This window comes from Gopherus evgoodei, chromosome 1 (genome assembly GCF_007399415.2).
Source record: "Gopherus evgoodei ecotype Sinaloan lineage chromosome 1, rGopEvg1_v1.p, whole genome shotgun sequence".
Classification (NCBI taxonomy): Eukaryota; Metazoa; Chordata; order Testudines; family Testudinidae; genus Gopherus; species Gopherus evgoodei.
Window position 1 is genome coordinate 49,378,492 of NC_044322.1, and position 27,031 is coordinate 49,405,522.

Sequence of the window (27,031 nt, forward strand, 5' to 3'; positions counted from 1 at the left end):
AAGAAGAGCTCAGGAACCAACTAGAAGAGGTGAAGAAGGCCTCAAGGAACTTCAGTAGTTATGGTAGGCCAGAAGATGTGGCTTGCTGCCACATACCTCTAGCCCAGGCGACCTCCTGCAAATTGAATCGCCCGTTCATGGAACCCTTCACAATATGCCAGCAGTTTAACCTGGTTACCTTCAAACTCCAGCTTCCCTCATCTCTCAAGAAGCACCCAATTTTCCATGTTTCCCTTCTAAAGCCCTACACTGAGAACCCCTTTCTTGACCAAACCATACTACCACCACCAGCAGTTGAAATCCAGGGTCACAAGATATACAAAGTGCATGCCATCCTCAATTCTCAATGGACATGCAGCAGCCTGTAACATCTAGTGGACTGGGAAGGTTATGACTCCAAAGAGTACACTTGGGAGCCTGCCTCCCATGTCCAAGCTCTTGGCCTGCAGGAGGAATTCCACAAGGCTCACCCAGGCAAGTCTGGACCAGGACCACCCTGAAGGTGGGGGTGATGTAAGAACCTCAGGGCTGGAACCTGAGACCATGGGGTTCTGGGCCACTGATACCTCTGCATTACCATGGGAGTCTTAGGTTGTGCTCCTATGGGAGGTCTTAGGCTGGAAGCCCATGGGAGGACCCCATGAAACTCACCTTGACAGGAAGTACCACCTAGCAGAACCTGAGTGGTGGCCCCTCACAGCCCACTGATTGGCCAGTACCAGTACTTAAACCTGGAAGCCATGAAGGGGAGCTGTCTGAGCAACAACACAGACTGCCTGCCTGTCTGCTCCAGACACTGCTTGTCATTAGACCCTAGACTCCATCTTCTGACCCTGGTTTGTCCTCAACTTTACTATTCCATCCCTGTCCGTAACCAGGTGTAATCAGGTGCCTGACCCCAATCTCCTAGAAGCTTGACACAGCTTGATCCTGATGTCTGATTCTTGATCTGCCCACTGGCCTCTCTTGGACTCTGACCTCCTGGTATTAGACTTGGCCTGAATTCTAACTCCTACTGTGACCGCTAGGTATGTCCTGGTCATGACTGATGGTGATGAGGTGAAATTTGCATTTAGCTAGGGCAGATCATTTTTGGGAGTCTCTTTTAATGTCTTTTGTCTGATTGTTTCCATTTGTCAACTGTGCATATGCCCAGAGAAACATTAATAGTTAAAATCTAAATAAAGAATACATCAAAGTCAAAATCAAACAATGGAATACCATAATAGCAAACCAATTTTCTATATATGATGCAATAGCATTATACAGAGGCTCAGCTGCCCTGAGACTTGTACTCAGCACAGGTGAAGAGAGCTGGGAGAAAAGTTGGCTCGTCCATGGTACCTGCATGTTTCTTCAGCCTCACCTCTTTATTTGACCAGCAGCCCAGGTTCATCTCTACCACTCACCAAAATGGCCATTCACTTGACTAGGTCTTCACCAAGTTCTGATCTCTCTGTTGCTGAGTTCCTCTTCTCCAATCATCACCCATTTTCTTCCAGCATTGCCCCCCACACATCTCATGCCCTGTCACTTGGCTGTTCTATGACTTCCAATCTATCAGCATTGATGATTTCTTATTTTCTTTCAGACATCTCCTCCCTGCCCTTTCTTCCATTGAAATGGCTGTTGGTTCTTTCCATGCTTCATTCTCCTCCATGCTTTGTTCTATTGTCCCTCTTTCCTATCACAGGGGCCACCCTGACAACCCCCAGCCCTGGCTTACCCCCAAAATCTGCTTCCTCTGCTCCTCCTCTCACGTTGTGGAGCAGCATCCCTCAATGTAATCCCATGACCAGGCCATCTTCATACACTAAAAGTCATTCTTCCTCCTTCAGTTCTGCCATTTTCCCAGTTAAACAATTGTACTTCTCCATCTTAATTCAATCCACTGTGCAATCCTAGCTGCTTTTTTGCCACGTTTGATTCAACGCTTAAACCTTCCATTCTTCCTGCCTCCAATTCTCTCTCCACACAGGATCTCTCCAATTTCTTACATGGGAAAATTTAACAGACTATAATGTGACCTTCCCCTTCCCCTCCTACAACTCTCTCCTCCTCCTCATCACAAATGCTTACATTTCTCATCTCCTCTCCTCCTCTAACCCCTCCACTTGCCCCAGCTACCTATCCCATCCATCTCTCATCCCACGCCTGTATTCTTCTCCTTAACTTCTCACTCTCCTCTGACTCTTTCCCCTCAAAATACAAACAGGCTTTAGTCTTCTCAATTAATAAAAAAATACCTTTGACTCCACTTACCTCTCCAACGACCTCCTCATCTTCCTTCTCTCTTTAACTCTAAACTCCTTGGTCACACTGTCTACAATTACTGTCTGTAACTCCTCTTCTCTAATTCCATCTTAAACCCTCCCCAATCTGGGTTCTAACCTTCACAGTCCACTGAAACCACTCTTACCAAAGTGTCTAATGATCTCTTCCCAGCCAAAGCTCAGAACTAATACTCCATCCTCGTTCTCCTTGACATGGTAATAGCCATCATCATGCTCTTCTTGAAATTGTCTCTTCCCTTGACTTCCATGAGTCTGTGCTCTCCTGGTTCTCCTCCTACCCCTTTAATTAATCCTTCTGAGTGTCCTTTGGAAGATCTTCCTCTTTCCCCTTCAACTTTCAGTGGTGGTTCCACAGGGCTCTATCCTTAGTCCCCTTCTCTTCTCCTGATCTGGCACAAGGACCTTGTCTCTGGGTAAATCTCACCCACAAACAGAAATCCAACAACTATCTCTTTGGACTGAAATCTTGGCCGGTCTCTCTGACATCTCCTTGTGGATGTCTAGCAGTCAATTTAAGTTCAACATGGCTAAAAGATTGCTCAGCTCTTCACACCTTCCCTTCACCCCCAAGCTCTCCTCACTGCCTCAAGCACATGTCTCACTGTGGATAACATCAGATCCTGCCTATCACTCAGGCACATTCCTTGGGTATGGTGAATCAGGGCAACTGCCCGTGCCCCATACTCTGGGGGCCCCTGCGCTTCTATACATTCATGAGGAAGCGGGGCAGGAAGGTGAGTTGGGAGGGGTGAGGAGATGAATGGGGAGGTGAACAGCTAGCAGCAGTCAGGTGGGGGGTGAGGAGGAGCCCCATACCAGAACCTCTCCCTCCCCCCAGCACCTCCTGCCCACTGGTGGGCCCCACCAATCACCACTTCCCCCTCTCCCAGAGCTTACCGCCTGGCGCGGATCAAATGTTTTGAGGCATCAGGAGGTTCTGGGGGAGAGGGAAGAGAAGTGAGGGAGGAGCGAGAGCTCAACCTGCTCGGGAAAGTCCACGCAAGAAAGCCCAAGAATTTATGGCAATTATAGATTATAGTGTGAGTGCAGATGCTCTTCTTTGGAGTTATACATTCTTTTGTAAAGGTTATTTTTGTTTAATGAGTCACAGATCCATAAAATCAGCTCTGTGGTATTTAGTGGATGCCAGATAAAGCAAACAGAAAAGAAATATCGAAGTATTTTATAGCATTAGGAATAAACTATGTGGCTGTAAAGGAGACTGGTAGGGATTCAGTATAATGAACCAAAGAACATATCACTGAGTTTGTTTAATTAGTGTACTGAGTCCTTGGCGGTACTATCTCATCTTGATGGGCTCTCCCACAGCATTTTTGTCCATGTTTGTCATGACAAATTATGCTTTTTACTCTCCTTTAGAACTTGTATGCGAAACTTACTCATATAAAGAGTGGAAGCACAAGGTCTATGTACAATTGAAATCGGATTTAGACCTAAAATGCTCAAAAAGATGACATTTCAACCAATTTTTTTGTCAAATATTCAACTTTTTGCCAAAAACTCTCTCTCTCTTTCTTTTTTTTACAAATTTCATCCACATTTTTCATGTTTTTTGACAATTGAGAAGTTCGTTAACATTTTGACTTTTAAAAAAATTTCAGAAATTTGAAAAAAACAGTAGAAGATTTTGAAAGTTTCCAGTGAAACTTTTTACTGTTGGTTTGTGTGGAGAGGAGATAAGGGGTTTCTGACCAGTACTCAACCAGTTTTCCAGACTTAGTTTATGTATAAGTGATCTATAGGTCTAGAGCTAGCCCTTTATCAAGGTGAATTTCAGCCTGTAAGAGTATGTGGAGGGTCTGGCTTATTTAAATATGCCAGTGAGGATTCATAGACTCTAGGACTGGAAGGTCATCGAGTCCAGTCCCCTGCCCTCATGGCAGGACCAAATACTGTCTAGACCATCCCTGATAGACATTTATCTAACCTACTCTTAAATATCTCCAGATGGAGATTCCACAACCTCTCTAGGCAATTTATTCCAGTGTTTAACCACCCTGGGATGGGCCATATGGGTACACCACAGTTCTGTGATGAGCCATTACTATCATACAACATTTAATCTATCATTACCCTATGACTCTACTGCTTTATAACTTTGATTTCACTTCAACTATGTGAAAATATTGAAGTAAAATAAATAAAATGTGAGGAAGGAAGAAAGCTTATGAGTCAAGGTGCTCTAGTGATTGGAGTGGAGGAATGAGGATCAAGTATTTTTTCCTTTCCATTATTAATTTGCCGTGAGATCATGGAAGTCACTTAGGCCAACCTCTACAAATGGGTATGCAGGAAATCAGTGACAAAAGGCCATGATTAGGGCAGATCAGGTGTGTATTTGTTTCAAAGAAACTTTTATTGAATAAGTTTTTCATATCCAGAATGAAATCTCTAGCTGGATGGACAGATTAATGGAGTCCTCCCTGCCTCCCCACTCCCCAATACATATACTTCAGTGGAACTAGTCACGTGCTTAAAGCTATTTAGGATCAGGTTCCAAACACAGAATTTGGCCTTCTGAATGGAAAGTAGCTGGGGGAAGAATGCTCAAAAGGAGTTCGGCTCCTAACTTCCATTTGGGAGTTACAAGCTGAAATAACTCCTTTTGCGCTTCAGCCCTGGAGGATTTGCAACTTTTGTTTAAATTTTATGATAATGATTATGTACTGGTCAAATGTCCACCACAAGTGAGAAAGAGATAGAGTGGCCTAATGGATAGCACTGGAATAGGACTTAAGTTCTACTTCTAGTTTTGCCTCTTGCTTGCTCGGTGATCTAGGCAAACAATTTCATCTTTCTGTTCCTGTTTCCTCATCTGAATATAGGGATAACATTACCAGTCTCCTATGTGAAGTACTTTGAGATCTGCTCATGATAATATCTAGCTATTGTTACAATATTTATTATTAAACATTTTCATCTAACTAAATATTTTCGGTAAGTAGAAATAGAAGACATTTTGTGAATGTTTTGTATGGTGAATTTTTGCCATTTTCATCAGATAATTTATTAGACAATATATTTTGTAGTAGTTCACCAGCTTTATAGCTAGTCATAGACATCATCTAGCAAATAATAGCAACATTTATTGAATAATTCATTTGCTAAATATTTTTGAGTATTATCCAGTGCTAACTGTAAACAGCTTTGAAAAAAATTGTAAGCAGAATAACACACATCGTACTAATCTTAATTAAATTATGATGCTATACATTTTCGTTGTTTGCTGTCTCATTTTATAAAAAAAAAAGGTAGTTTTTGAAAGGACTCTATATAATGTCATCCTAAGAACTGCAGTAATACTTTGGCATGCTGGCAATCTTGCGAAAGTCTCTGTAATTCCCATTACACAAATGGGATTTCAATGAAATGGAATGAAAATCCAAGAAATAATGCAAACTGTATTTCTTCATAAACCAGAGGCCTAATCTCTTTAAAATAATATTATACTATAGAATACTTTCAAAAAAAGTCCATAGAGAATAACTTATGGAACATTTTTGATGAGCTATTGTGTTAGTCTTTATAAAACGCCCAAATGGAAAGTTCATAGCATAGATTTTTTAAGGCCAGAGGGGACCACCACATCATTCTGCATGGTGAGGTCTACACTGCACGGTAGGGCTCTGATTCCTCTGCTTGTGTGTACACACTTGTGCTAGCTCTCTTTAAGCTAGTGAGAACAGAAGTAGTATTGTAGCATGGGTAACAGCAGAGGAACGGAGCTGAGCTGGGCCAAGTGCATGCCATCCAATTTGAGGAGGGCTTGTATTCAGCACAGCTCAGCCATGCCTCCATGCTAGCTCAATGAGAGCTTGTGCAAATATGTTTTCACAAGTAGGGGAGTCACACCCTTATCTCATAGTGTAGACATAGCCTATTAATTAAGTGACAAATACCTAGATGATCCTAGCAAGCGTCCTGAGCCCTATGCCGCAGAGGAAGTCAAAATAAAGTAAAAGCCCATGGCCACTACCAATCTGACCTGGGGGAAAATCTCTTCCCATCCCCCACTCTCCCAGCATGAGGGCCAGTAGACTGTCAAAGTTTACTCTTCTCAGGCCTAACCTGGGATCTAAGGGTAGGTATACTAATTGCTAACACCTTAACCATGTTAGCCTAGGCAGGAAGGGTGAGAGAAATGGTTGTCCACAGACCAAGGCTGGCACACCTATTGAACAAGACACAGAAAGCCTGCTGTGGCCTCATCCTAAGATGGTGGTAACTGGGCTGAATGAAGCTCACTAAAGCTTGCAAGGAAATATTAGGTAATGAAAATATGCAGATAGGCCTTTTTTGTTTTATGCCTCTGCTCTGTATGAGGCGTACCATTGTTGTGATGCTGTTTTTGAGTCACTTTAATCAGCTAGTTGGTCCTAGGCTCTCAGAGGGCTAGCAGGTGCCAAATTTATCTGGGCCTGTTTCATTATTATGTTGGGAAACAGGAAGGCTGCAGCCCAGAGACCCAGTCTAAGTGTGGTTAGTGCACTTAAAGAGGGTAAAGGTAGCCAGAGTACCCCAGAGGACCTAAATTGCAGCTTGCCCAGGAACCATGACAATTTTATTTTAGTATAATTATCCTTTTTTCCTTTCACTGAAAACACATCTTCCTACTGACTTAAGTGAGCCAACAATCACACTTTATATCCTAGCCTTGCAGGAGGATGTATCTGATGATCTGTCAGGTCTGTTCCAGGACCTGATTTCAGTCCTAAGTTCCTTCTTCTTTCCACATTTTCAGCTTTGTGTTTTCTTTCATGCGACTCTATATGTTCAGAAGAATATCCTCCATGCTTCCCCACAATTCCTGTGTACCAATTGTCCTCCTTTTCTTTCAAATTCTTCTCTGAAGAAACCACTTCTTGAAGCTTTCCTACACTGATCTCAACTCTAAAAACATTTTCACACTGTGTACAGCTGAAACTATATTTTTGCTTATTTCTGTGTTTGGACTGACACAGAAGTTGTTTCTTCTGGCTTGACGTGTCAGAGGTCACTGTCCATTGACTCCTGTGGCTATGTTACTATGATGACACCTGTTTCATGCACCATTATCTGCTACAGTTTGAGGCTGGGGCATGCCTGCTGAACTGTTTTGTTGATTCATCTACAGAGGCAAAGTTACCGACCGTCTGAGGGAATGGACTCATTGGTGGCTGGTAGGACATCATTTTTTCCCTTATGACTATCAGTAGAGTTCCCCCTAAATTCCAGTTCCCTTTTCTCATACTCACAGGTTACCTTGCTCTATAGATGACACGGTATGGGTGAACCGAGAGCTGAGATGGGTAGAGTACTGGTGGCAGAGATTTTGTTCTGAGCCTGACCGCTTGAGACAATGAGGTCTTCAGTAGCATTGTTTTTTTGTGTTTTTCAATTGGAGGTGGGAGGAGACGTGGGTTGCACATGAGTGAACTCTTTCACAAGCTATATTAGGTATAGACTTACTGTCAGTCTCAAGTACTCTTGCCGTTGCAACTGTTTCTCTCCCACATGTTTAGAATGAGTCTTGAAAAGAAGATTCCCCATACCTTCTCCCACAGAGTGCTGTAAGGTTGTGATAGTATAAATGATCTTTATCTACATTCTTTTTGTCTCTGAGGTAGTTCCTCTGTAGACCCCAGCAACATTTGTAATAAGTGAAAATGTTATAGGAGATGTAGAGGGTTATTGGAAATGTGAGTTGTAGTGGCTAATGTTTTGGGCAAGTAGGTGCATGTGTGCACACACAGATCAAATAGAGTTTTATTTTTCTTAATGTAGAAGTGTTGAGAAGAAGACAGAATCTTGCTCTGACAGCTGGAAAAAAAATTCCAACAAAAGGATGTATATAGTATATTTGGATATATACATTCTGTACTAAACGAAGCATTCAAAATGAATGGCACATTTTAGCTCCATTTAAGGAAATAAAAATGTTGATTAATGAGTCCCCCTCAATATAATTCATACGATCATATGTTGATGTATTACCTAAAGTTGAATTAAATAAAACTACATACTTTAGTGAATAGTGAAGGTATTTGCTTGAAGGCATCAAAAAAATTGTGAGACACAAAGAAATACAAAAAACAAGCACATCTCCAAAGTAAGACTAATTGTTACCATTTTAAGAATTAGGTAAATTGGGGTGTGAGTCGTCGAAGCAGAAAGTGGGGGGCAGCCGTGGTCTAGCTTTGCTCCTTCTCCCCCGCCCCTCTTGTGAAAAAGGTATCAGTCCCTCTTCATCAACTCCCCTATCTGGAATCTTCTCTAAGCTCCTGTCCAGATCCCCTCTTTCCCTCACAGGTCTCTCGCGGCTTCTTGGAGGCAGACAGAAGAGCAGAGGTCTCAAAGTTGCAGGCCATGAGCTCCTATCTTGCAAAACACACTGGACTATGCAGATCAGTGTGACAGGGAGGCTGAACCAGTTGTACTGTGGAACATACAGTTGAGAGCTTTGGGGAAATGTGCTGATTCTGGCCGTTTCTTGGGCAGTCTCCACCAGTAGAGCTCATATACAGCCCTGGCTACAGTTTAAAGCTGACCTCCTGCCAAGGCATAAAGTCAGTGGAGTATGCTGATTGACAGCCACTGAGGATCTGGTCCCCAGTTTTAAAGGGCACCCAGCCTATTAAGTCACCATATAAATTCCTAGATAAAGATACTATATTAGTCCAGTAAGACTAAGTGGTCTATCTGGTGCTGACAACATAACTAATCTTGTCACTTATCACTCAATTGACAAAGGACTGTTATGGAGTGTTTTAGGGCCTGATTCATAGCCCCTTGAATTCAGTGGGAGACTTTCTGTTGACTTCAAGGGGCTATGAGTTGTGCTGCTAAAACCCTACACATTAAGTTTAGGATAAACTCCATATGCTCAGTGGGAAAAAGAAAAAAATCTACCTGTTTCTATGAATGCATGTGTTTATTTAAAAGTTATCTTAGGGATTGTAAGAATATTTAGAATTGCCCTATCACAAAAGAGTTTGCTTACAAAGAAAAAGAAGCATAATTCAGCGACTTTTTTTAATGAGTATTTGTTTCAAAACAGAAGAATAATAGCACATCTAATGACTCCTCTTCAACCTTGGTTCTGCAGAATTAAGGCACCTTGAAGAAATATTTTTTCTTTCCTCTCAAATAGTTGCATTCCAACATTTGACATTAAAATATTGCAAAAGGCAAATGAATTAAACATTTTATGAGTACAAAACTAGAGTTATAAAAATGACATAATTTACAAACAAATCCACATTAGTACCAGACATTAGCAAAGCATGTTTTGATATAAAAGCTTTCATATCAAGCCCCAATTATTGTTATGCTTGTTTTCATGCAGAGGTAACAGTTTGCATGCATTTTATTTATCTCTTATAATTTAATGATTCAAGGGCTCATTCTTATTTAAAATGTTTTCCCTTTAGTATCTTAAGTTTTGTGTTTTCCATAGGAGTCTTATAATAGGAATTATTTTTATTAATAGATGAAAATGTAGCCAGCACCATCTTACACCAAATAAGTTTAGTAAACTTATTTGTGATTTTTTTTAGAACATCCTTTAGCCATATTACCAGGAAATGTTTGAATATGTAATGCAGAACTAAATGATACATTTAATATATGGTATAATTGTTAATTTAAAAAAGGTAATGTTGTTATGTCATAATGACATTAAAAACATGACAAAAGTCGACATCAAAATGCATGATATTACTGAACCAAAAGTGCTAGGTTTATGGAGCTCTCCCTAGATTACCCAACATCAAGTCACCTAAACTATATATTTCTAGAAATGATCTAATTTCATGTATATTTCTCATTTATAAGAAATAATAAAATTTACATTCTGAAATGTTCCCTGCTCAGTTTGAGCCCAATCCTGTAAACACTTATTACCAGGCACAGGGTGAAATCTCAGCTCCACGGAAGTCAATGGGAGTTTTGCTATTGACTTCCGTGCAGCCAGCAATTCATCCTAAATAAGGCTTACTACCAAGAGAGGTCTCACTTACTTTAATAGACTACTCACGCTAGTGGGCACTAAGCCCAGTAGTGAATGTTTACACAATCAGACCCTTTGTGTGGGCTCATGGTTCAGTTTATACTCGATTAGCAAATGACACGTTCCTTTTGATTTTATTTTAAAACAACTTCTTTTCCTCTCAAAGATCAGTCTTTTCATTTTTAGTTCTATGGACTCTATCTCACTGGAAATCTCTAAGGATGAACTAGCCTTGTCCTTCTCCGTGGTGTTCCTAGTAGCAAAACATAAAAGAAGAAAGTTATTTGCAAATATAATGGATAGTCAATAGGTCAGTAAAGTATCCAAAAAAATTAATTTGTCCTAAATCCTTCCTTGCTCCTGCAAATAGCCCAGTGGAAGTTAACAGATCTGGCTTTGAACTTCATGGATTACCACTCATTTGATAATAGGCTGCACTAAAACCCTAGATCCAAATACCCCCACACTTTGAGAATACTTGGAATCTAGACCCCTCTCAATCCCATATCTAGTCTTAATGGGACAAATCCTGAGGCCCTTACACAGTTATTATTTATTCTTTATACCAGCAAAATTCTTAATGACTTCACCGTATCAGTGCTGCAGGCCAAATGCAACCGAACTGTCTTCCAGTGATGCCCATCTGCAATTCCAGTGGAAACTAATGAGGTTACACAAACCCAGCTGAGATCATCATTTAGAGACAATGGGCTTCCACTAGTGTAACCAAGGGTATTACTGGCTTATCTTTGCTGCGGCTGCCAATTCATGAGAAACAAAGTATCTAGCTTGACTTTCAGATCTCACATTGAGTTGCAGACCTGGCAGTTAGCAAAGTAAAAAGCATCTCTTCCTTGTCAAGCAACCAGGATTGATACCAAATTTGTGAACACAATAGAGATGGAACCCCACAATGCCATTTTTATAAAGCCTGTATTCAGAGTGGAAATACTGCTTAATACCTTTTCAATATTCAACTTTTGTTTCAATAAATGAAATGTGCAACCCAGTTTATACAGAGCATATAGTCCCTACGAGTAGTTTTCTGGCATATTAGTGTTGTAAAAAAAATTAACATTACCAACTCTTGTAAAAGAACACAGTGAAAAATGACTACTGTTCTTTTTACTGGAATGTATTTTAGTCTCAGGAAAGGATTATTGTCTTAAAAATATCTTTAGAAAAAGTATAATATGAAAATGCTTGCTTTCTTGTACCTTGTGCCTTTTTGGGTGGTTTTGGTCTCCTCACTGCTGTATCTACAAAATAGAAATATTGCAGTCAGGAGTGATTTATGAACAAGTATTTTAATTAGAGTTCATTCAACAGCTGATTTGAAACTCATAACTTAAAAAATGAAGTCAACACTGTTGTAAGTATTTAATAAGCTTGGGATTATTAATGACCTGCAACACAAAGGCTTGTACTAAGAAAAAATAATAAAACATTTTCATTTTGTTCATTCTACAAATCGTAACAAAAATCATCCTTTAAAAATACAGAACTATCCTTAATGTTAGGATGGATTGTGCTGCTGACAAGCTATTTTTTCCTGGAAATGGTAGCAAATTTATAACTTACTGATCTCAGAAGATAAACATAAGACTTGTACTGTTTTTTATAGTTCTTGAAGGTGAACCATCTCGGAGATGCTAGTTGGAAATTCCAAATAACCATGTACAGTACAGTCAGTATTGTGATGTCGCAGCACCATTCTATATACAATTCAGATTCCCAGAATTCCCTTCTTTTGAGTTGAGAGGCTTATAGGAATGATGCAAGTAATATGTTGGAGAGGCACCCTTGATTAATAGACATGTAGGTGTTTTCCAAAATATCCATTTGATCTGTGACTCTACAGGTATTTGCTAAATGTTGTGACCCACATCTGTAGATTAGTGCAAGAAAACATAAATATGAGAAATATTCCAGAGGAAGAAAAACAGATCTTCTGTGACTCCTCACAGCATATTTTGCCACTGATATTACATGCTTGGAATGCCTGTTAATGTCAACAGAGTTCTGAACATGTAAGGGAGACCAAAATAATAGAGTCAAGATCAATTGATCTGAGTGTAGAATTTTCCCCTTAGAATTCATAAGACAACTAAGGCGGTATTTACTAACACATGCAGTTAACTAGCCTTGCACTTTACTTTGTTTACATCAACACTTTGATTTTGCAAGTCCTTTCACAATCAGGTTCCTCCCAGCTGAGGTTGCTCAAAGTTACATTAGCTATTTGGCTCATAGCTACTGGGCATCTCTCTCACTCATGGAAGATCAGACTTATCCACCTTCCCTGTCGTACTTATCACTGAAGTTATACACACAATGCTCCACTTCTTCTTTGTGTGTGATCAAACCCAGAGTTTATCACATACCATTATGCAGTATATGTCCTGTAAGTATCTATACCAGAGGTGGCCAGACTTACTGACCCGCTGAGCTGCGGATGACAATCTTCAGATGGTCAAGAGCTGGGACATGCCTGCCGGGGCTCCAGGTGTGCTCAGGGCTGAGGGAAGGGGGGTCTTGGGACTCCCGCCCCACGGGAGGCACCTGCTGGGGCTTGGGGCTCCCGGCTGTGGTTTGAGGCTTCAACCCTGCTTCTGATGAAGCCCTGAGCCCCTTCTCCCTGCTGGGCAGAAGCCCTGAGCTCCTCCAGCCCCAAGTTTGGTAGGCAGAGAATGGGGGGACGAGTATGGGGAGCTTTGCGAGCCGCTCTTTAACTGTAAAAACATGCAACTTGCGAGCCATGGTTTAGCCACCCCTTATCTATAGAGTTATATCATGAGTCCTGTAAACACAAATACTGGGCACTTCATTTTGAACAATTAGAATGTGACTATTTATGTACATTTCTTTCACATTTGTAAAATCCATTGAGTTAACATAAGTTGAAAATACAGTTGAAACAAATTAATTTCTTGGTACTTCAGATAACATGAGAAACTTCATTCACCAGAAGCTCTATTTGTTTCTATGTATCCTATATCTGGAATGTGAACTGTTAAGAAATAGATAAACTTTAGTGACCGATTTTGAATGATTAGAAATGCTATTTCAAAGAGAACACACACAAATACCACAAGAAATCACTGCTTTATTTTAACTCAAGTGGGTCCTGTTAGATAAGCAACTTGCAAGTAACTGCAAGTTAAACTAGAACATCTAAATTCAGCCCAGGCATAAGTCAGGAATGAATTTGTCCCTAAGAAATTTCATTGCCTAGTCCAGTGATTCTCAATCTTTTTAATACTGGGATCTCACTGGATCTCAGATCCCACTGTAACCACAAGTGCTGGAACTAGGAGTGCTGCTGCATCCCCTGGGTTGCAGTGGTTTCCATCATATCCAGGGTTTATAGTTTAGTTCAATGGCTTTCAGCACCCCCACTATGCAAATTGTTCCAGAACCCCCAACTGGAACCTCCTTCCCATTTAACAATATGAGAAGGGAAGAATGGTCGCAACCCACCGACACCTGTCTAGGTTTCCCCCCGCGCCCTCAGGGACTGTGACCCCGCAGTCAAGAACCCCTAGCATAATGGATGAACATTGAAACAGGAAACAAACTAAAGTTATTGAGAACTTACATACTCTTCCTGTAGTGCTGCTCACAGAAAAGGCAGTAAGTTTATTGTGCACATTTTTCAGTATTCTTGCCTAGATTTTGCAGTAGACATTTTTTGCCTACTACACATGACAATTAATTTATTTAGGATGAGCCTCAAAACAAACTTTGAAATGATTCTCTGCAATGTCAGCATACGATCAAATTCTTTAAAAAAAAATTGACAAAACTCTTCCAGCTAAAACTGTAGTTTCAGAGCTAAACAACGTATGTGTACAGACACTATAAAACCCCACCAGGGATGATCACTGCAGATGAAGATGGTCTCAGTGCTATTGCATTATTAGACAAACTAACCTTCCAGATGGACTTCCTTGATTTCTCTCTCGATAATCTGTGGCTCTCCCTCAATTACTTTAGTAACCTTGGTGTACTCAGTTCCAGCTATGATAAGCATTAAAAACAAATGAGTTAAATCTGGGATAGCATTTTTCAATATGAAGGGTGCCTGGGCTGGACACATTTCATTCTGGGGGCATACTGGTGAGCAGGATGCCATGTTATAAGCATCGTACAATCCTGCCAATTTTCTCAGCCCTGATACTGGGGAGTCTCCTTCTTTAGGGCTGAACTGGGGCTCTTCAGCAAAGACTGCCAAGTGCAGCAAGTTCTGCTGGATTATATATAATTTTATAACAGCCCATTGGAGAGTGTGTTGCTTTGCACAAAGGCAAGACATACATTTGTGCCTGGACTCAGGTTTGTTCAAGTGCTTGGGGAATGCTCTGTTGTAAAACAGAAATGCTCTGATGCAGTTGGAAGGAGCAGGGAGCCATCACCACCATTATTACAGCAGCCACAATGCAGCATGTGTAGCTGCTCTTCTTGGCTAGAAGTACTGTACTGTGGTGTAAAAGACTGGATTAAAACAAGGAAAAGTACAGAGAAGACTGAAGAAAAACAGATAATCTGCTCATTTGATCCATTACATAAAGCAAGAGGCTTTTGCTAACCACCTTATGATAGCAAGGAGAAGGAAAGAATTCAAGAGACTATGTTGAGTTACCCAATTTATTACTAATACTCAATGTATCGCCATTATATAAATCTGTAGAGTCATATATCTTTGTAGATTAATTGTATTTAATTGCAGATCTTGATAATTTAGGGCAATAGCTGGATACTGAAGAGATCCACAGTGCCATGACAGTCTAATTCACAACAGTAGAGCTTTGCAGACCCATAGGGGGCAAATTCTGCATTTTTGACTTCTGCACCCCCACTGCAGACAATGGAATTTAGCCCAGTGCTTCAAATTTGTCTGCTATATCTTTTGTAATTTTTCAACTTAATTTTAAAATAGCTCTAACTAAATTTAGTGCCGATAAAAGGTACAAGATGGGTAGCCCTGGAGACTTTACTGCTAGTATGTGTACATTATATTCAGCAGTAATGTAAGCTTTCCCACACTGCCCTAATCCCAGTGCCTTAAATCCTAACCTAGAGAAGTTTATGAGTAAAGATAATGCAGCAGTTCAGTCTCCATGACCAGTCCTTGCTTGTCTGCTGAGATTACCAGTTAAGGAGGACCAATGAGTGTTAACTGTGATGATTTTGCTTTGTAAAAGAGTTAAGGGCTATATCCTGCAGCCTTTACTAAATCCTTCCTTAGGCAAATCTCTAAGGCCCAGACTTCAAAGGTATTTAGGTGCCTAATTCCAATGGGAAGTTAGGCAACTAAATGCCTTTGAGAATCTGAGCCTAGTTGAATTTGTCTGTAGGATTAGGTCCAGGGTTGTTTGTGACCTACTTCATTGACTTCCAAACTTGTCTTTAATGAAAAGATGACAAGAAGAAATGGATTCAATTCAGCTAAATCAGAAGTTTTACTATATGACTCAAGAAACAGACAAATAGCCTTTCGTGTTTATTAGTCAGGTCAATACTACATTTCCCCAGAATACTTGAATTCTTTTTCACTGTCATCTTTGCTATTACAGGTAGTTGTTCTAATCTATGCAATAAGCAGAAGACATTCCATATTTATAGATAAAGAATTAATTTCATATGCACACATTTTTCTACTTTTTTTCTACATCCACTGGTTATATATTGCTAAAACTGTTAGAAAAGAGAGAGAGAGGGAGAGAGAGAGAATCATTACCAGGAATGCTGTACTTGAAGAGAAATAAGTTAATATTTTGACCCACATTACCTGTCAGTATTTAAAGAGAGATGCTAAACATGCCTTTGATTGTTAACTTGAGGGCAATGAATATTCATTTCTGGATAACAGAAAAGCATAATGGATTTGTCCTCTTGTAGCACTTTCCATTTCATTAGTGTTTCTCAGAGTTAATGATTTCCTGGAAAAAAGTTTGCAACTAATAGAATAAATCTTCATTGCTCCCCTAGATTTGGATTAGGTAACATTTTAAAGACTAAAAAACAAACAAGCTTCCATTTGTTCATGATCAATGAGAGTATGAAAATTGGCTGTTCAAAGTTTGCCATTTTATAGTTCAGGGGCTTTTTTTTTATTTTTATTTTTTTTTGGTATTTAAACTAGATCAGCTAGGTCAATCTTTAAAATGTTAAGAGATCAAATTGTCTTAGAGAGGTTTCAATCGCCAGAACCTGTTATGTAAAGGTTAGTTGTCACACACTCACTAACCTCCCTGCAGGAGCCTTTTGATTTCTTCATCTTCAAGTAAATGACCATCCCCTTCAATGAATTTGGTCACCTTGGTAACCTCTGAGAGGATACATGTTTATGGCATAAAGTTGATTTACATAAGACATTCAGAATTCTAAATTACATTATATTACATTAACGAACAAGCTGAGTAACTACAAAATCCATTTATTATAATAAGTTCCATGCCAAACATGTGGTTATCATCACGACAGAAAAGCAATCATTTTGATCAGTTCTCAGTATACTGTATACATGAGCAGTTTCACTTAAAATGAATTGCTAATGAAGTACATATTGAGACAGATACCAATGATGGGTCATTTGTAGTATGCCTTTCACACCTCCTTCTGGGACTTCTTTTCTTGTTTTGATGTGGGACTTGACATGTTGAAAAATAAAGTTCTCTACTGCATTTCAAGCACATGTTTATATAGATCCAAACAAGCCTCCACTATGAGGTTCAGATTTCAAGGAACTATACATCTCTATAATAGATCAAATCAAATCCTCAGATCTGAGCACTCCTAAACCTTGCAGTGTTTAATTTCTAGCTCTGAAATTGTGGCTTTGGCCCACCTTATATATGTATGTTTATTAAAATTATAAGATGCATAATTTTCAATAATTAAATACCTCATGGCACCTACATTTTTCTTTGAAAAGAAAAATACTAACCTTCTTCAAGCAATTTCTTCAAATTTTCCTCTGTATCTCCTCTACCACCTGCAGTCATTCGGGTATATTGAATTTCAGGACCTGAAACAAAGTTTAAAAGGGGCAGCATTGAAACAAAGACTACACTATTGCATTTTATTGTATTTTCTCCTATGAAACATCTAGTATGTTTCTGTCTTCAACAGAATCATCATGTTCAAAATTATAATTAAAGATGACCCCAGAATGCTATATAGATCTCTCCCCCAGCCCCTCACAAGGTACTTAGATTCCTAAGAGTCAAAGTACCATTTTCAAAATGGGAATTAGAATCCTAATTCACTTAAGTGCTTTTGAAAATTTTACCCACCATGCCTATAATTTTTTTATTAATTAATGATTTATTATGTATTGATTTATTTTAAATGCTAGTAAGGCATTACTTGTTAGTACTAAAATTTTAAATTTAATCTTGGAGATGTTGCCACCTTCCCAAATTTTTCTTTATTTGAAATACTGATAAAATTGTCCTTTCCATAGCAGCAATGTGAATTTTTTTTAATCCGTTTTCCTCAGAAATCTTCTTATCTTGAAAATGGGCCTATTTTTTTAAAACTAAAAAATAATACTAATACTACTAATAATTAATCATAAAAACCCACCATGGCATACATTCCTGAAATGTTTGCAGAAGGGACTTCTTTTTGAGATATAGAAACATGCTGACTTTTGATAGTTCTACTTTGTGTTTAAAATATTGCAGACACTTCTGTGCACATCTATGTACAACCCACAGCCAGGAGCTGGCCTTCCCTAGGAGTAGTGGGAAAGGCTTAAGAATTTTGGATGGCATTCACGTTTCTGCAGAGTGCACCACAAGAGCCAGAGCGGGACTTCAGAAATGCACAGATTAACCTGGTGCAGAAAGGTAAATTTCAGCCAGTGGGAACAGAAAGGTGCTTTACATAGTTTACCTTGAATAATTCTCTCTTCTGTCATTTTTTTTTCAGTCACCTCGACAGGATGGCCATCGATTATTTTGGTGTATGTTTCAATAATAGGCTCTATAATGATATTTTAAAAATTAAAGATCTTAATAAAGTGGTCAGGAATATACTGGATATGAAATTTTGATGATCCTGCTTTCACATTGGAAAGTAAATAAACTGGTAGATAGGGCACCAGACTGGGACTCAAGAGCTTTGACAATGACCTGCTTTTTTATCTACAGCAAGTCACTTTACCTCTCTGTGCCTATATTTCCTCTCTTCTACCCTTTATTTGTCTTTTCTATTTAAATAATAAACTCTTCAGGCAGAAACTGTTTCTCACTATGTGTTTGTACAGCACCTAGCACCATGGGATCATGATCTTGATTGGGACTCCTCAGTGCTACTGCAGTACAAATTAATAATAATAAGAAGAATGGCCATATGGAACTGGCCTCAGTGCTTGGATCTGGATCAGGACCTAAGCTTCCCTCAAGTCCAGGGATGGTCATATCCAAAGTTTTGGTTGAGGATCATATTTGTTAGAAACACTTCAAGGACCTGAGGAAGTGGGAGGAAATGCCAGTGTCCACGTGGAAAGTGGAAGTGGATGAAAGTGATCTTGAAATGATAGAATTCATGATTCTAAAGAATGTTAGGAGGTAAAACAGCAGCATAAAGATAATGGATTTCAAGAAAACAGACTTTAGCAAACTCAAACAGATGGTAGATAAGCTCCCACAGGAAGCCAGTGTAAGGAGGAAACCAGTTTGAGAGAGTTGGCTGTTTTTCAAAGAGACATTAGTAAGGACACAAGAGCAAACTATCCCACAGCATAGGAAAGATAGGAAATATGGCAAGAGATGACCCTAGCTTAACCAGGAGATTTTCAATTACCTTAAATTTAAAAAAAAAGTCCTACAAAAAGTGGAAATTAGGTCTAATTATGAAGTATGAATATAAACAAACAACATAAACATGTAAGGACAAAATTAGAAAGGTCAAGGCACAAAACTAGATTAAACTAGCTAGAGACATAAAGGGTAACAAGAAAACATTCTACAAACACATTAGAAGCAAGAGGAAGACCAAGGACAGGATAGGCCTGTTACTTAATGATGAGGGTGGGAAACAATAACAGAAAATGTGGAAATGGAAGAAGTGCTAAATGACTTTTTTTGTTTCAGTTTTCACCAAAAAGATTAGTGGCAATCAGATGTCAAACATAGTGAAAATGAGGTAGGATCTGAGGGTAAAATAGGGAAAGAACAAGTTAAAAATTACTTAGACAAGCTAGATGTCTTCAAGTTGGCATGGCCTGATGAAATACACCCTACAGTATTCAAGGAACTGACTGAGGAGATCTCAGCGATTATCTTCAAAAAATCATGGAGGACAGGAGAGATTCCGGAGGACGGGAAGAGGGCGAATATAGTGCCAATCTATTAAAAAGGGGAATAAAGACAACCTGGGGAATTATAGACCAGTCAGCTTAACTTTAGTCCCTGGAAAGATAATGGAGCAAATAATTAAGCAATCAATTTGAAAACATCTCTAGAAGATAATAAGGTGACAAGTACATGGATATGTCAAGAACAAGTTGTGTCAAACCAACCTAATAGCTTTCTTTGACGGAGTAATAAGCCTTGTGGATAGGGAAGATGTGGTATATCTTAACTTTAGTAAGGCTTTTGATACTGTCTCACATGACCTTCCCATAAAAGAACTAGGGAAATACAGCCAAGATGGAGCTACTGTAAGGTGGGTGCATAACTGGTTGGAAAACCATTCCCAGAGAATATTTATCAGTGGTTCATAGTCAAGATGGAAGGGCATATAGAGTGGGGTCCCGCAGGGATCAGTCCTGGTTCTGGTTATGTTAAATATCTTCATAAATTATTAAGATAATTGCTTAGAGAGTATACTTATAAAGTTTGCAGATGATACCAAGCTGGGAGGGGTTGCAGGTGCTTTGGAGGATAAGATTATAAAATCTGGGTGAACTGGAGAAATGGTCTGAAATAAATAGGATGAAATTCAATAAAGACAAATGCACAGTACTCCACTTAGGAAGGAACACATACAAAATGGGAAATGACTGCTTAGAAAAGAGTACTGCGGAAAGGGATTTGAGAATTGTAGTGGACTTCAGGATAAATATGAGTCAACAGTGTAACGCTGTTGCAAAAAGAACCAACATCATTCTGGGATGTATTAGCAAGAATGTTGTAAGCAAGACATGAGAAGTAATTCTTCTACTCTATTCCATGCTGATAAGACCTCAGCTAGAGTATTGTATACAGTTTTGTGCACCATCGGGAAAGATGTGGACAAATTGGAGTAAGTCCAGAGGAAAGCAACAAAAATGGTTAAAGGTCTAGAAAACATGACCTATAAGGAAAGATTTAAAAAATGGAGTTTGTTTGGCTGGAGAAGAGATGACTGAGGGGTACATGATAACAGTTTTCAAGTACATAAAAGTTTGTTACAAGGAGGAGTGTGAAAAATTGTTCTTCTTAACCTCTGACAATAGGAGAAGAAGCAATGGACTTTAATTGCAGCAAGGGCAGTCAGGTTGAACATTAGGAAAAACTTCCTAACAGTCTGAGTAATTTAGCACTGGAAGAAATTGCCTAGGGAGATTGGGGAATCACCATCATTTGGAGGTTTTTAAGACCAAGTTAGATGAACACCCATCAGGAACAGTCTAGTTATTACTTCTGCTTTGAGTACAGGGGACTGGACTAGATGACCTATTGAGGTCCTTTCCAGTCCTACACGTCTAAGATTCACGTCTATGTCAATACATGTTCACTTTCTATCACGTCTATCCACTGCACTTTAGAAGGCAGGACAACAGCTACCAAACACAATTAAATTGAGACAGATGGCAACCCAGCATGTAAAGTGCTGGAATTATAACATCAGATACAGTGTTGAAGAGTTAGGAAAACTCTGTAACAGGTAGGAATGAAATGCTACTATATTTTCTTAATGAAATAATAAAAGCAAATCTGATGACTCATAAAAATCCACATGGCTCTTCACTGAAATAAAACCTGACTTGGAACTATATATCTTCCATAAGTACTTTGGCTAATAAAGTCTAGCCACTGAAAGTTTATTCACCTCCATGAATCACTTTAGTTATTGTCTCGCCTTCTCTAAACAATTTTGATTCTGGTTCCCCTTCGATCACTCTCGTGCCTGGAAAAAACATATATAATATGCAAAACAGCTAAGGTAGAAAAGGCATTAACATTCTCCACATAAAAACCATAACATATAATATTCCATTCTGATTATTTATTGTTATAATATTACATTTGTATAATGCCAGAGATTTATATGAGAAAATAAAGCTAAGTGTATCCATTCATGAGAACAACTGAATAATCTTGCATTTTCTCTCTCACACCAGTTGGAGTTATAATATCCCTCAGCCTGCTGAATAACAGGAATTTAAAGATTTGTTGACTAGTCTATGTCCTGTCTATGGCAAAATCATCTCCTCAGGATCTGCCTTCCTGGGTATAAGTTGGGACACATCTCCTCTTTGACATTGTCCCCACTCCTTAGAACCCTACAGATGCTTCTCCACCAGATCTCTGCATGGAACAAGCTCTGTGAAGATTTGGGAGGTGGACACCTGACACTCTTCATGGCACTGTCTCCTGCTAATCACTCAGATACCCAGTTAGTTCCATTTCAATCAATCTTACCTCCTTGTAGGACCTCTGTACAGCTGCCACTGTGCAGCCAATGGTAGCATATCTCAAGCAGAGCCATAGTGGAGGCCAATGGAGCAGCCTGTAGGGACTGGTGTGGTAGGAACACCTGTTGACTATTGTCTTTGCAGCTCAAGGGGTGAGGTGCCCATAGATCCTCATCCCAATCAGTTAGTATTTTAAAGCCATTTTATACTGACGACAATACCTACGCATTATTTAAAACAGCAAAGAACTAGGCCCCAAATTCTGATTAAGGGAGGCAGAGTTTGAGTGTCTGGCTCAGACTCATCTCCAATTGTAAGGCAGCAGTTGAGTAATGTATGACTAAGTTTAAAACACAACATCAGTTCTTTACAGAGTATTAGAATGTTCCCAAGAGAGAGATGTGGTTTTGCACCTCCCCTTACTCTGTTTTCGGTGCTAATAGCATGATATAGTCTGTAACCTTATTAGCGGACATTTATTGTACAATTCCTCTCTTTGTTACAGGTATCAGAGGGGTAGCCGCGTTAGTCTGTATCCACAAAAACAACAAGGAGTCCAGTGTCACCTTAACGACTAACAAGCTTATGCCCAAATAAATCTTTTAGTCTTTAAGGTGCCATCGGACTCCTTGTTGTTTTTATAATGGATAGTCACCCTCTTTTTTTAAAAAGTTGACCTTCCATAGAAGTTGACTCCATAAGAAGGCTTTTTTTTTATTATTAATCAGGATTAACCTGACATTGTGTTTTCATACAGGTTGGTTTATTGTCAAGTGGTTAAAACAATAAAGTCCAGACTTGCTGGACCTCCTATATGTTGCAATAGGAGGCGATGCACAGGGTCCTAGATTAGCTTTTAGCTAGTTAAATAACTAGCTAAATGAACCTCAATCTAGAGCACACTGGTGCATCACAAAACATATAACTCTATTTATAAATCCTACCTTGAGTAACTTTTCGAATTGTTGCACCACCAACTACTTTCGTGATTTTTCTACCTGGTTTTTCTGACAAACATACATATATATTTTAGTGACTGCATCAATAACAGCTATACTCAGTTGTTGCTGCTTTAAATTTAGAGGAATTTTTGCATTTTAATTGCGGGCATATTATACAAGTACATAGTAACACAATGTAATAGAATTTAATCACACATCTCAATACAATTATTCATAAAATGATATTTTTAAAACCTTGCTCCTTTTAACCTTAATCTGCTTTGTTTTTTTGTCAGACTAGTGCAATCGAAATATGTGGCACATAGAGGGTTGCATAAAGCAGTACTTTTTTGCTTAGTTCAGGATGGGTTGCCCACCCTACCCTCTGAAGAGACTTTGGAAGAGTATTTATTTTTACTAAATCTTCCTCTAGCACTATGATCTGTCTATGACTTCCTGCCATAGCTAGAAAAAATAACATTTTGGCAACTTTGGGAGATTTTTTTAGTGGCAGTTGCAGGCATTTGTGTCTTTTGGGGATTGCTGCAGCTGCTGCTGGCAAGCCATGAGAGCCAAAACTGGCGTTACCAGGAATGAGACTCAATGGTGAGAATATAGGCGGAGTCAGAATACTGGCAAACAAAAAGCATGCACTGGGGTATAGCCAGAGGTAGGATTACTGATTTGCCACCCAGTGATAGTTGGCTGGATGAAGTGACTAGTCAATGCTCACTATTTGTACTGTTATTTCATCTTGCTTTGGTGAATAGTTCTGACCTGTACATCAGAAAGTACCAACTCACACCATTTCACATTGTCATTAACTGTGGAATAAGCAAGATCATGACCTCCATGTTGGGAAGAAACCCCCTCAGCAACAACTTTACAAGCATTTATTTAATCCCGTCTTTGCTGGGTTTGACTTCTGCAAATTCCCTTCAGAACATTCCAGTGGGACATGAGGACTTCTAAGTGATGTGCTGAGTGCCTAAGGAAGCAGCAGAGCTGTGTTCTGCCTTATGTACCAAGTTCATGAGGCAGCATTTAAATGACTGATGATTTTTTATTCTTTCATAGTGTGACGAAGTGGGGCTGTTTTTAGTGTTTCCTCTGAATAGTGTATGGGTGCTTCAGTTACGGCCGACTCTCTGTCGCCTGGCAACTATGGCCTGGGCCCTTCCCACCCTGCAAGGGGATGCTAAAGGTGTGGAAAAACAAAGAGATCAGGTGACCTCCTGGCCCGGGAAAGAGACAAAGCCCAGAGAGGAGGGGCTGGAGTGGGTTTGGCAGTTTTGGAAGCTGGCTGGGAAATGGAGGGGAGCCCCAATGGCGCTCGGGCCTCCCAACGGGGCTGGGGCCTCCCTGGGGCCCCAGACGAACCTAACTAAAGGGGGTTCTGTTGTCTGTACCAGCTAGACCTGTTTTGGACTGTGTTCCTGTCATCTAAATAAACCTCTGTTTTACTGGCTGGCTAAGAGTCAAGTCTGACTGCGAAATGGGGGTGCAGGACCCAGTGGCTTCCCCCGGACCCCGCCTGCGTGGACTCGCTGTGGGAAGCACACGGAGGGGCATATGCTGAATGCTCCTAGAAGAGACTCAGGAGGTGAAGCCGTGTAAGCTTCTTGCCCTGAAGACTGTCTGCTCCGAGGGAGAGGAGGCTCCCCAAAGTCCTGACTGGCTTTGTGGAGAGCAGTTCCAGAGTATCACCCAGAGACTCCGTGACACATAGAATTTATCCAGTAGGGATGAGAGTCATGAGACTTTCAAGAGTGCTCAGTGTTAGCTTTATTCTGCTTCCAGTGAACTCAATGAGAGTTTTACCTTAGAGTTTAATAGTAGCAGAGTTAGGTCAATATTGAATGCTTTTGAAAATTCCTTCCAAGATTTTTATTCCACTTTCTTTGGTCCCAACATCCAGAAGTGCTGACTTCCTCTCTACCTGGGGGTACTTGACTGCCCCTCCACCCAGGCTCGCCCTTCCCCCAAGCGTCCACGCTCACCATGTCTCTTCCCGTCCTTGCCCCACCTCTTTCTACCACTTCCCCAGAGTGCTCCCTGTCCCCGCTCCTCTCCCTCCCCGCAGATGTTCCATGGTGTGCAGGAGGCACTGGGAGGGAGGGGGCGAGTTGATCAGTGGGGCCACCGGCAGGCAGAAAGTGCTGGGGGGGGGAGAAGGGGAGCTTGGCTGCCGATGGGTGCTAATTACCATTTTTTGTTCAATGTCCCATTTTTAAAAATGTTAAACAAAACACTATCGAAAACGTCTTTTTTTTTCATTTACTGAAAACCTAATAACGTTTTTGGTACTTAAAATAACCCAAAAAATCTTTGAAACATGGCACAATTTGTTTGTTTGTTTGTTTGTTTTTTAAATTAAAATGCAAGCTGTTTCCCATGACAAAAATTACTTTAGAAAACAGGCCTTTTAAGAAAGATCTTTTTGTTCAGAAAAGTTTGGCCACTTCTAGTTGTTATCTCTGCTTTTCAAGCAACATGTGGAAACCTGGATTTGTTCTGTTCCAAAATTAATCCTATTACGTCAATGCATTTCAAGGTGAAAAGGAGCCAGTTTTACCCTCTTTTCTGGTGATGGGCTAGAGGCTGCCTTCAATCACTTTAATATTTGGCTTCACTTTAAATTTAGGTGCTGAAAGCACAGAAAGTGGAACATGAAGCACAGTTACATAAAAACTTCCAAACAAAGTTGTTCCTTTCTTATGATCTCTTTATAGGATGGCTTTTTCAGACTTGGTGTGGCTATAAGGAATCAGGTAAAATCAGTGTGAAGTACTGTATGCAAAAAAAGGACTTTTTTAGAGATCCAGAGTAAGAACCTACGAAATTCTAGTGATTAAGCTGTGACATTATACATCTTATGCACAGAAGGAAACTATTCAACAGAAAAATCAACCAAATATATTAATAGGTTTTATTGTTTGTATAGCACCAGTAATGTTCTAGAATTGAGGATTATACTGTTGGACTACACAAATATGCCTTTTACCTTTGTTTGTATCTCCTGAAAATATCAGCTCCATGGCAACAGAAGAAAACAAAGGAAAGCAGAGACTCCTACAATTCTCTAACTTTTTTTTTAAATTTGAATTTTATATTTTTTTTCAGGAGACAGCACAGGTGATAGGGAGATAAAAAACAAACAGCATCGACTCATGTCATTCTGAGAACTGAATCTCAACATCAGCTTATCAGTTCTGAATTCTCTAAAGCCCAATGCAGTGTTCTCTAGATCTAGCTAGAGTCTTAGGGTACATCTATACTATCTTCCGGATCAGCAGGTAGGAATCGATCTATTGGGGATCAATTTATCGCATCTCATCTAGACACGATAAATTGATCCGCGAATTGACACCCATACTCCACCTCGTCAGGAGGAGTAAGCAGCATCGACAGGGGAGCTGTGGCAGTTGACTCGCCGCCGTGAGGATGGCCAGGTAACTCGAACTAAGATTCGTGTACTGTAGACCAACCCTTAGGCTCCAGTCCTGCAAAGACGTAGGCATGTGCCCAAGTCTATCACGCATAAGCCTTTGTGGCACCAGAGCCTTGGGCTATAGCTACATTAGAGAGCTCACAGGTCAATGCTGTCTTCTGCCACTTTTTTGAAGCAATATTGCTCTGCACTGCCCCTAACACTGGGCTATGGCTGAAAGCTATACGAGGACATTTTTTCCCACCACTCTAGCCCGAGGAATTTAAACTGCTTCCTTCAGCGATGCTTCCCCGTCACAAATGTGAAATATGAAAATACTGCACTGGGTATCATGATAAAGGCAAATCTGTGTCTTTGTACTACTCTTCATCCATACACCATGAGAATGGCCTAATTTCATAGTGATGACTTTCTTTTTAATTGAATGATGCTTTTCAAGCTGCAATGGCAACAGTTTTTAAAAGCAATATCACCAAATGTGTCTGGAAATATTCCAAATTAACTTACTGAAAAATGTCAAGGGGATCTCTTGGAAGTGGCTTCCATGAACAAACTATAAATAAAGAACAAATCCAGCAAACATATAAAGACTTTTACAATAAAAACTCACTTTTTAATGCATTAAATACTATATGTACCAGATCCAAAGCCCACTGAGCTCATGTGCAAGATCCACATTGAATTTCGTTAGGCATTGGATCAGAC

The 27,031-nt window shown here is 39.8% G+C and overlaps 1 protein-coding gene across 5 annotated transcripts in view; it reads right to left on the bottom strand.

Moving 5' to 3' along the window:
• Positions 1 to 9,312: 9,312 nt before the first annotated feature.
• Positions 9,313 to 27,031, bottom strand: part of POSTN (periostin) — a 48,117-nt gene continuing 30,398 nt past the window's right edge. The window contains exons 16-24 of one of the 5 annotated variants that reach the window (XM_030563768.1): positions 26,834 to 26,879; positions 22,879 to 22,941; positions 21,349 to 21,426; positions 18,205 to 18,294; positions 17,252 to 17,332; positions 16,553 to 16,633; positions 14,236 to 14,322; positions 11,520 to 11,561; positions 9,313 to 10,555 (exon numbers count right to left, since the gene is read on the bottom strand). In XM_030563768.1, coding sequence (XP_030419628.1) covers positions 10,518 to 10,555; positions 11,520 to 11,561; positions 14,236 to 14,322; positions 16,553 to 16,633; positions 17,252 to 17,332; positions 18,205 to 18,294; positions 21,349 to 21,426; positions 22,879 to 22,941; positions 26,834 to 26,879 — 606 coding nt within the window. In that variant the 3' untranslated portion in view covers positions 9,313 to 10,517. Of the gene's footprint in view, positions 10,556 to 11,519; positions 11,562 to 13,244; positions 13,313 to 14,235; positions 14,323 to 16,552; positions 16,634 to 17,251; positions 17,333 to 18,204; positions 18,295 to 21,348; positions 21,427 to 22,878; positions 22,942 to 26,833; positions 26,880 to 27,031 lie in introns of those variants that run through there. The other 4 variants (XM_030563787.1, XM_030563795.1, XM_030563779.1 and 1 more) reach the window with 4 other exon arrangements.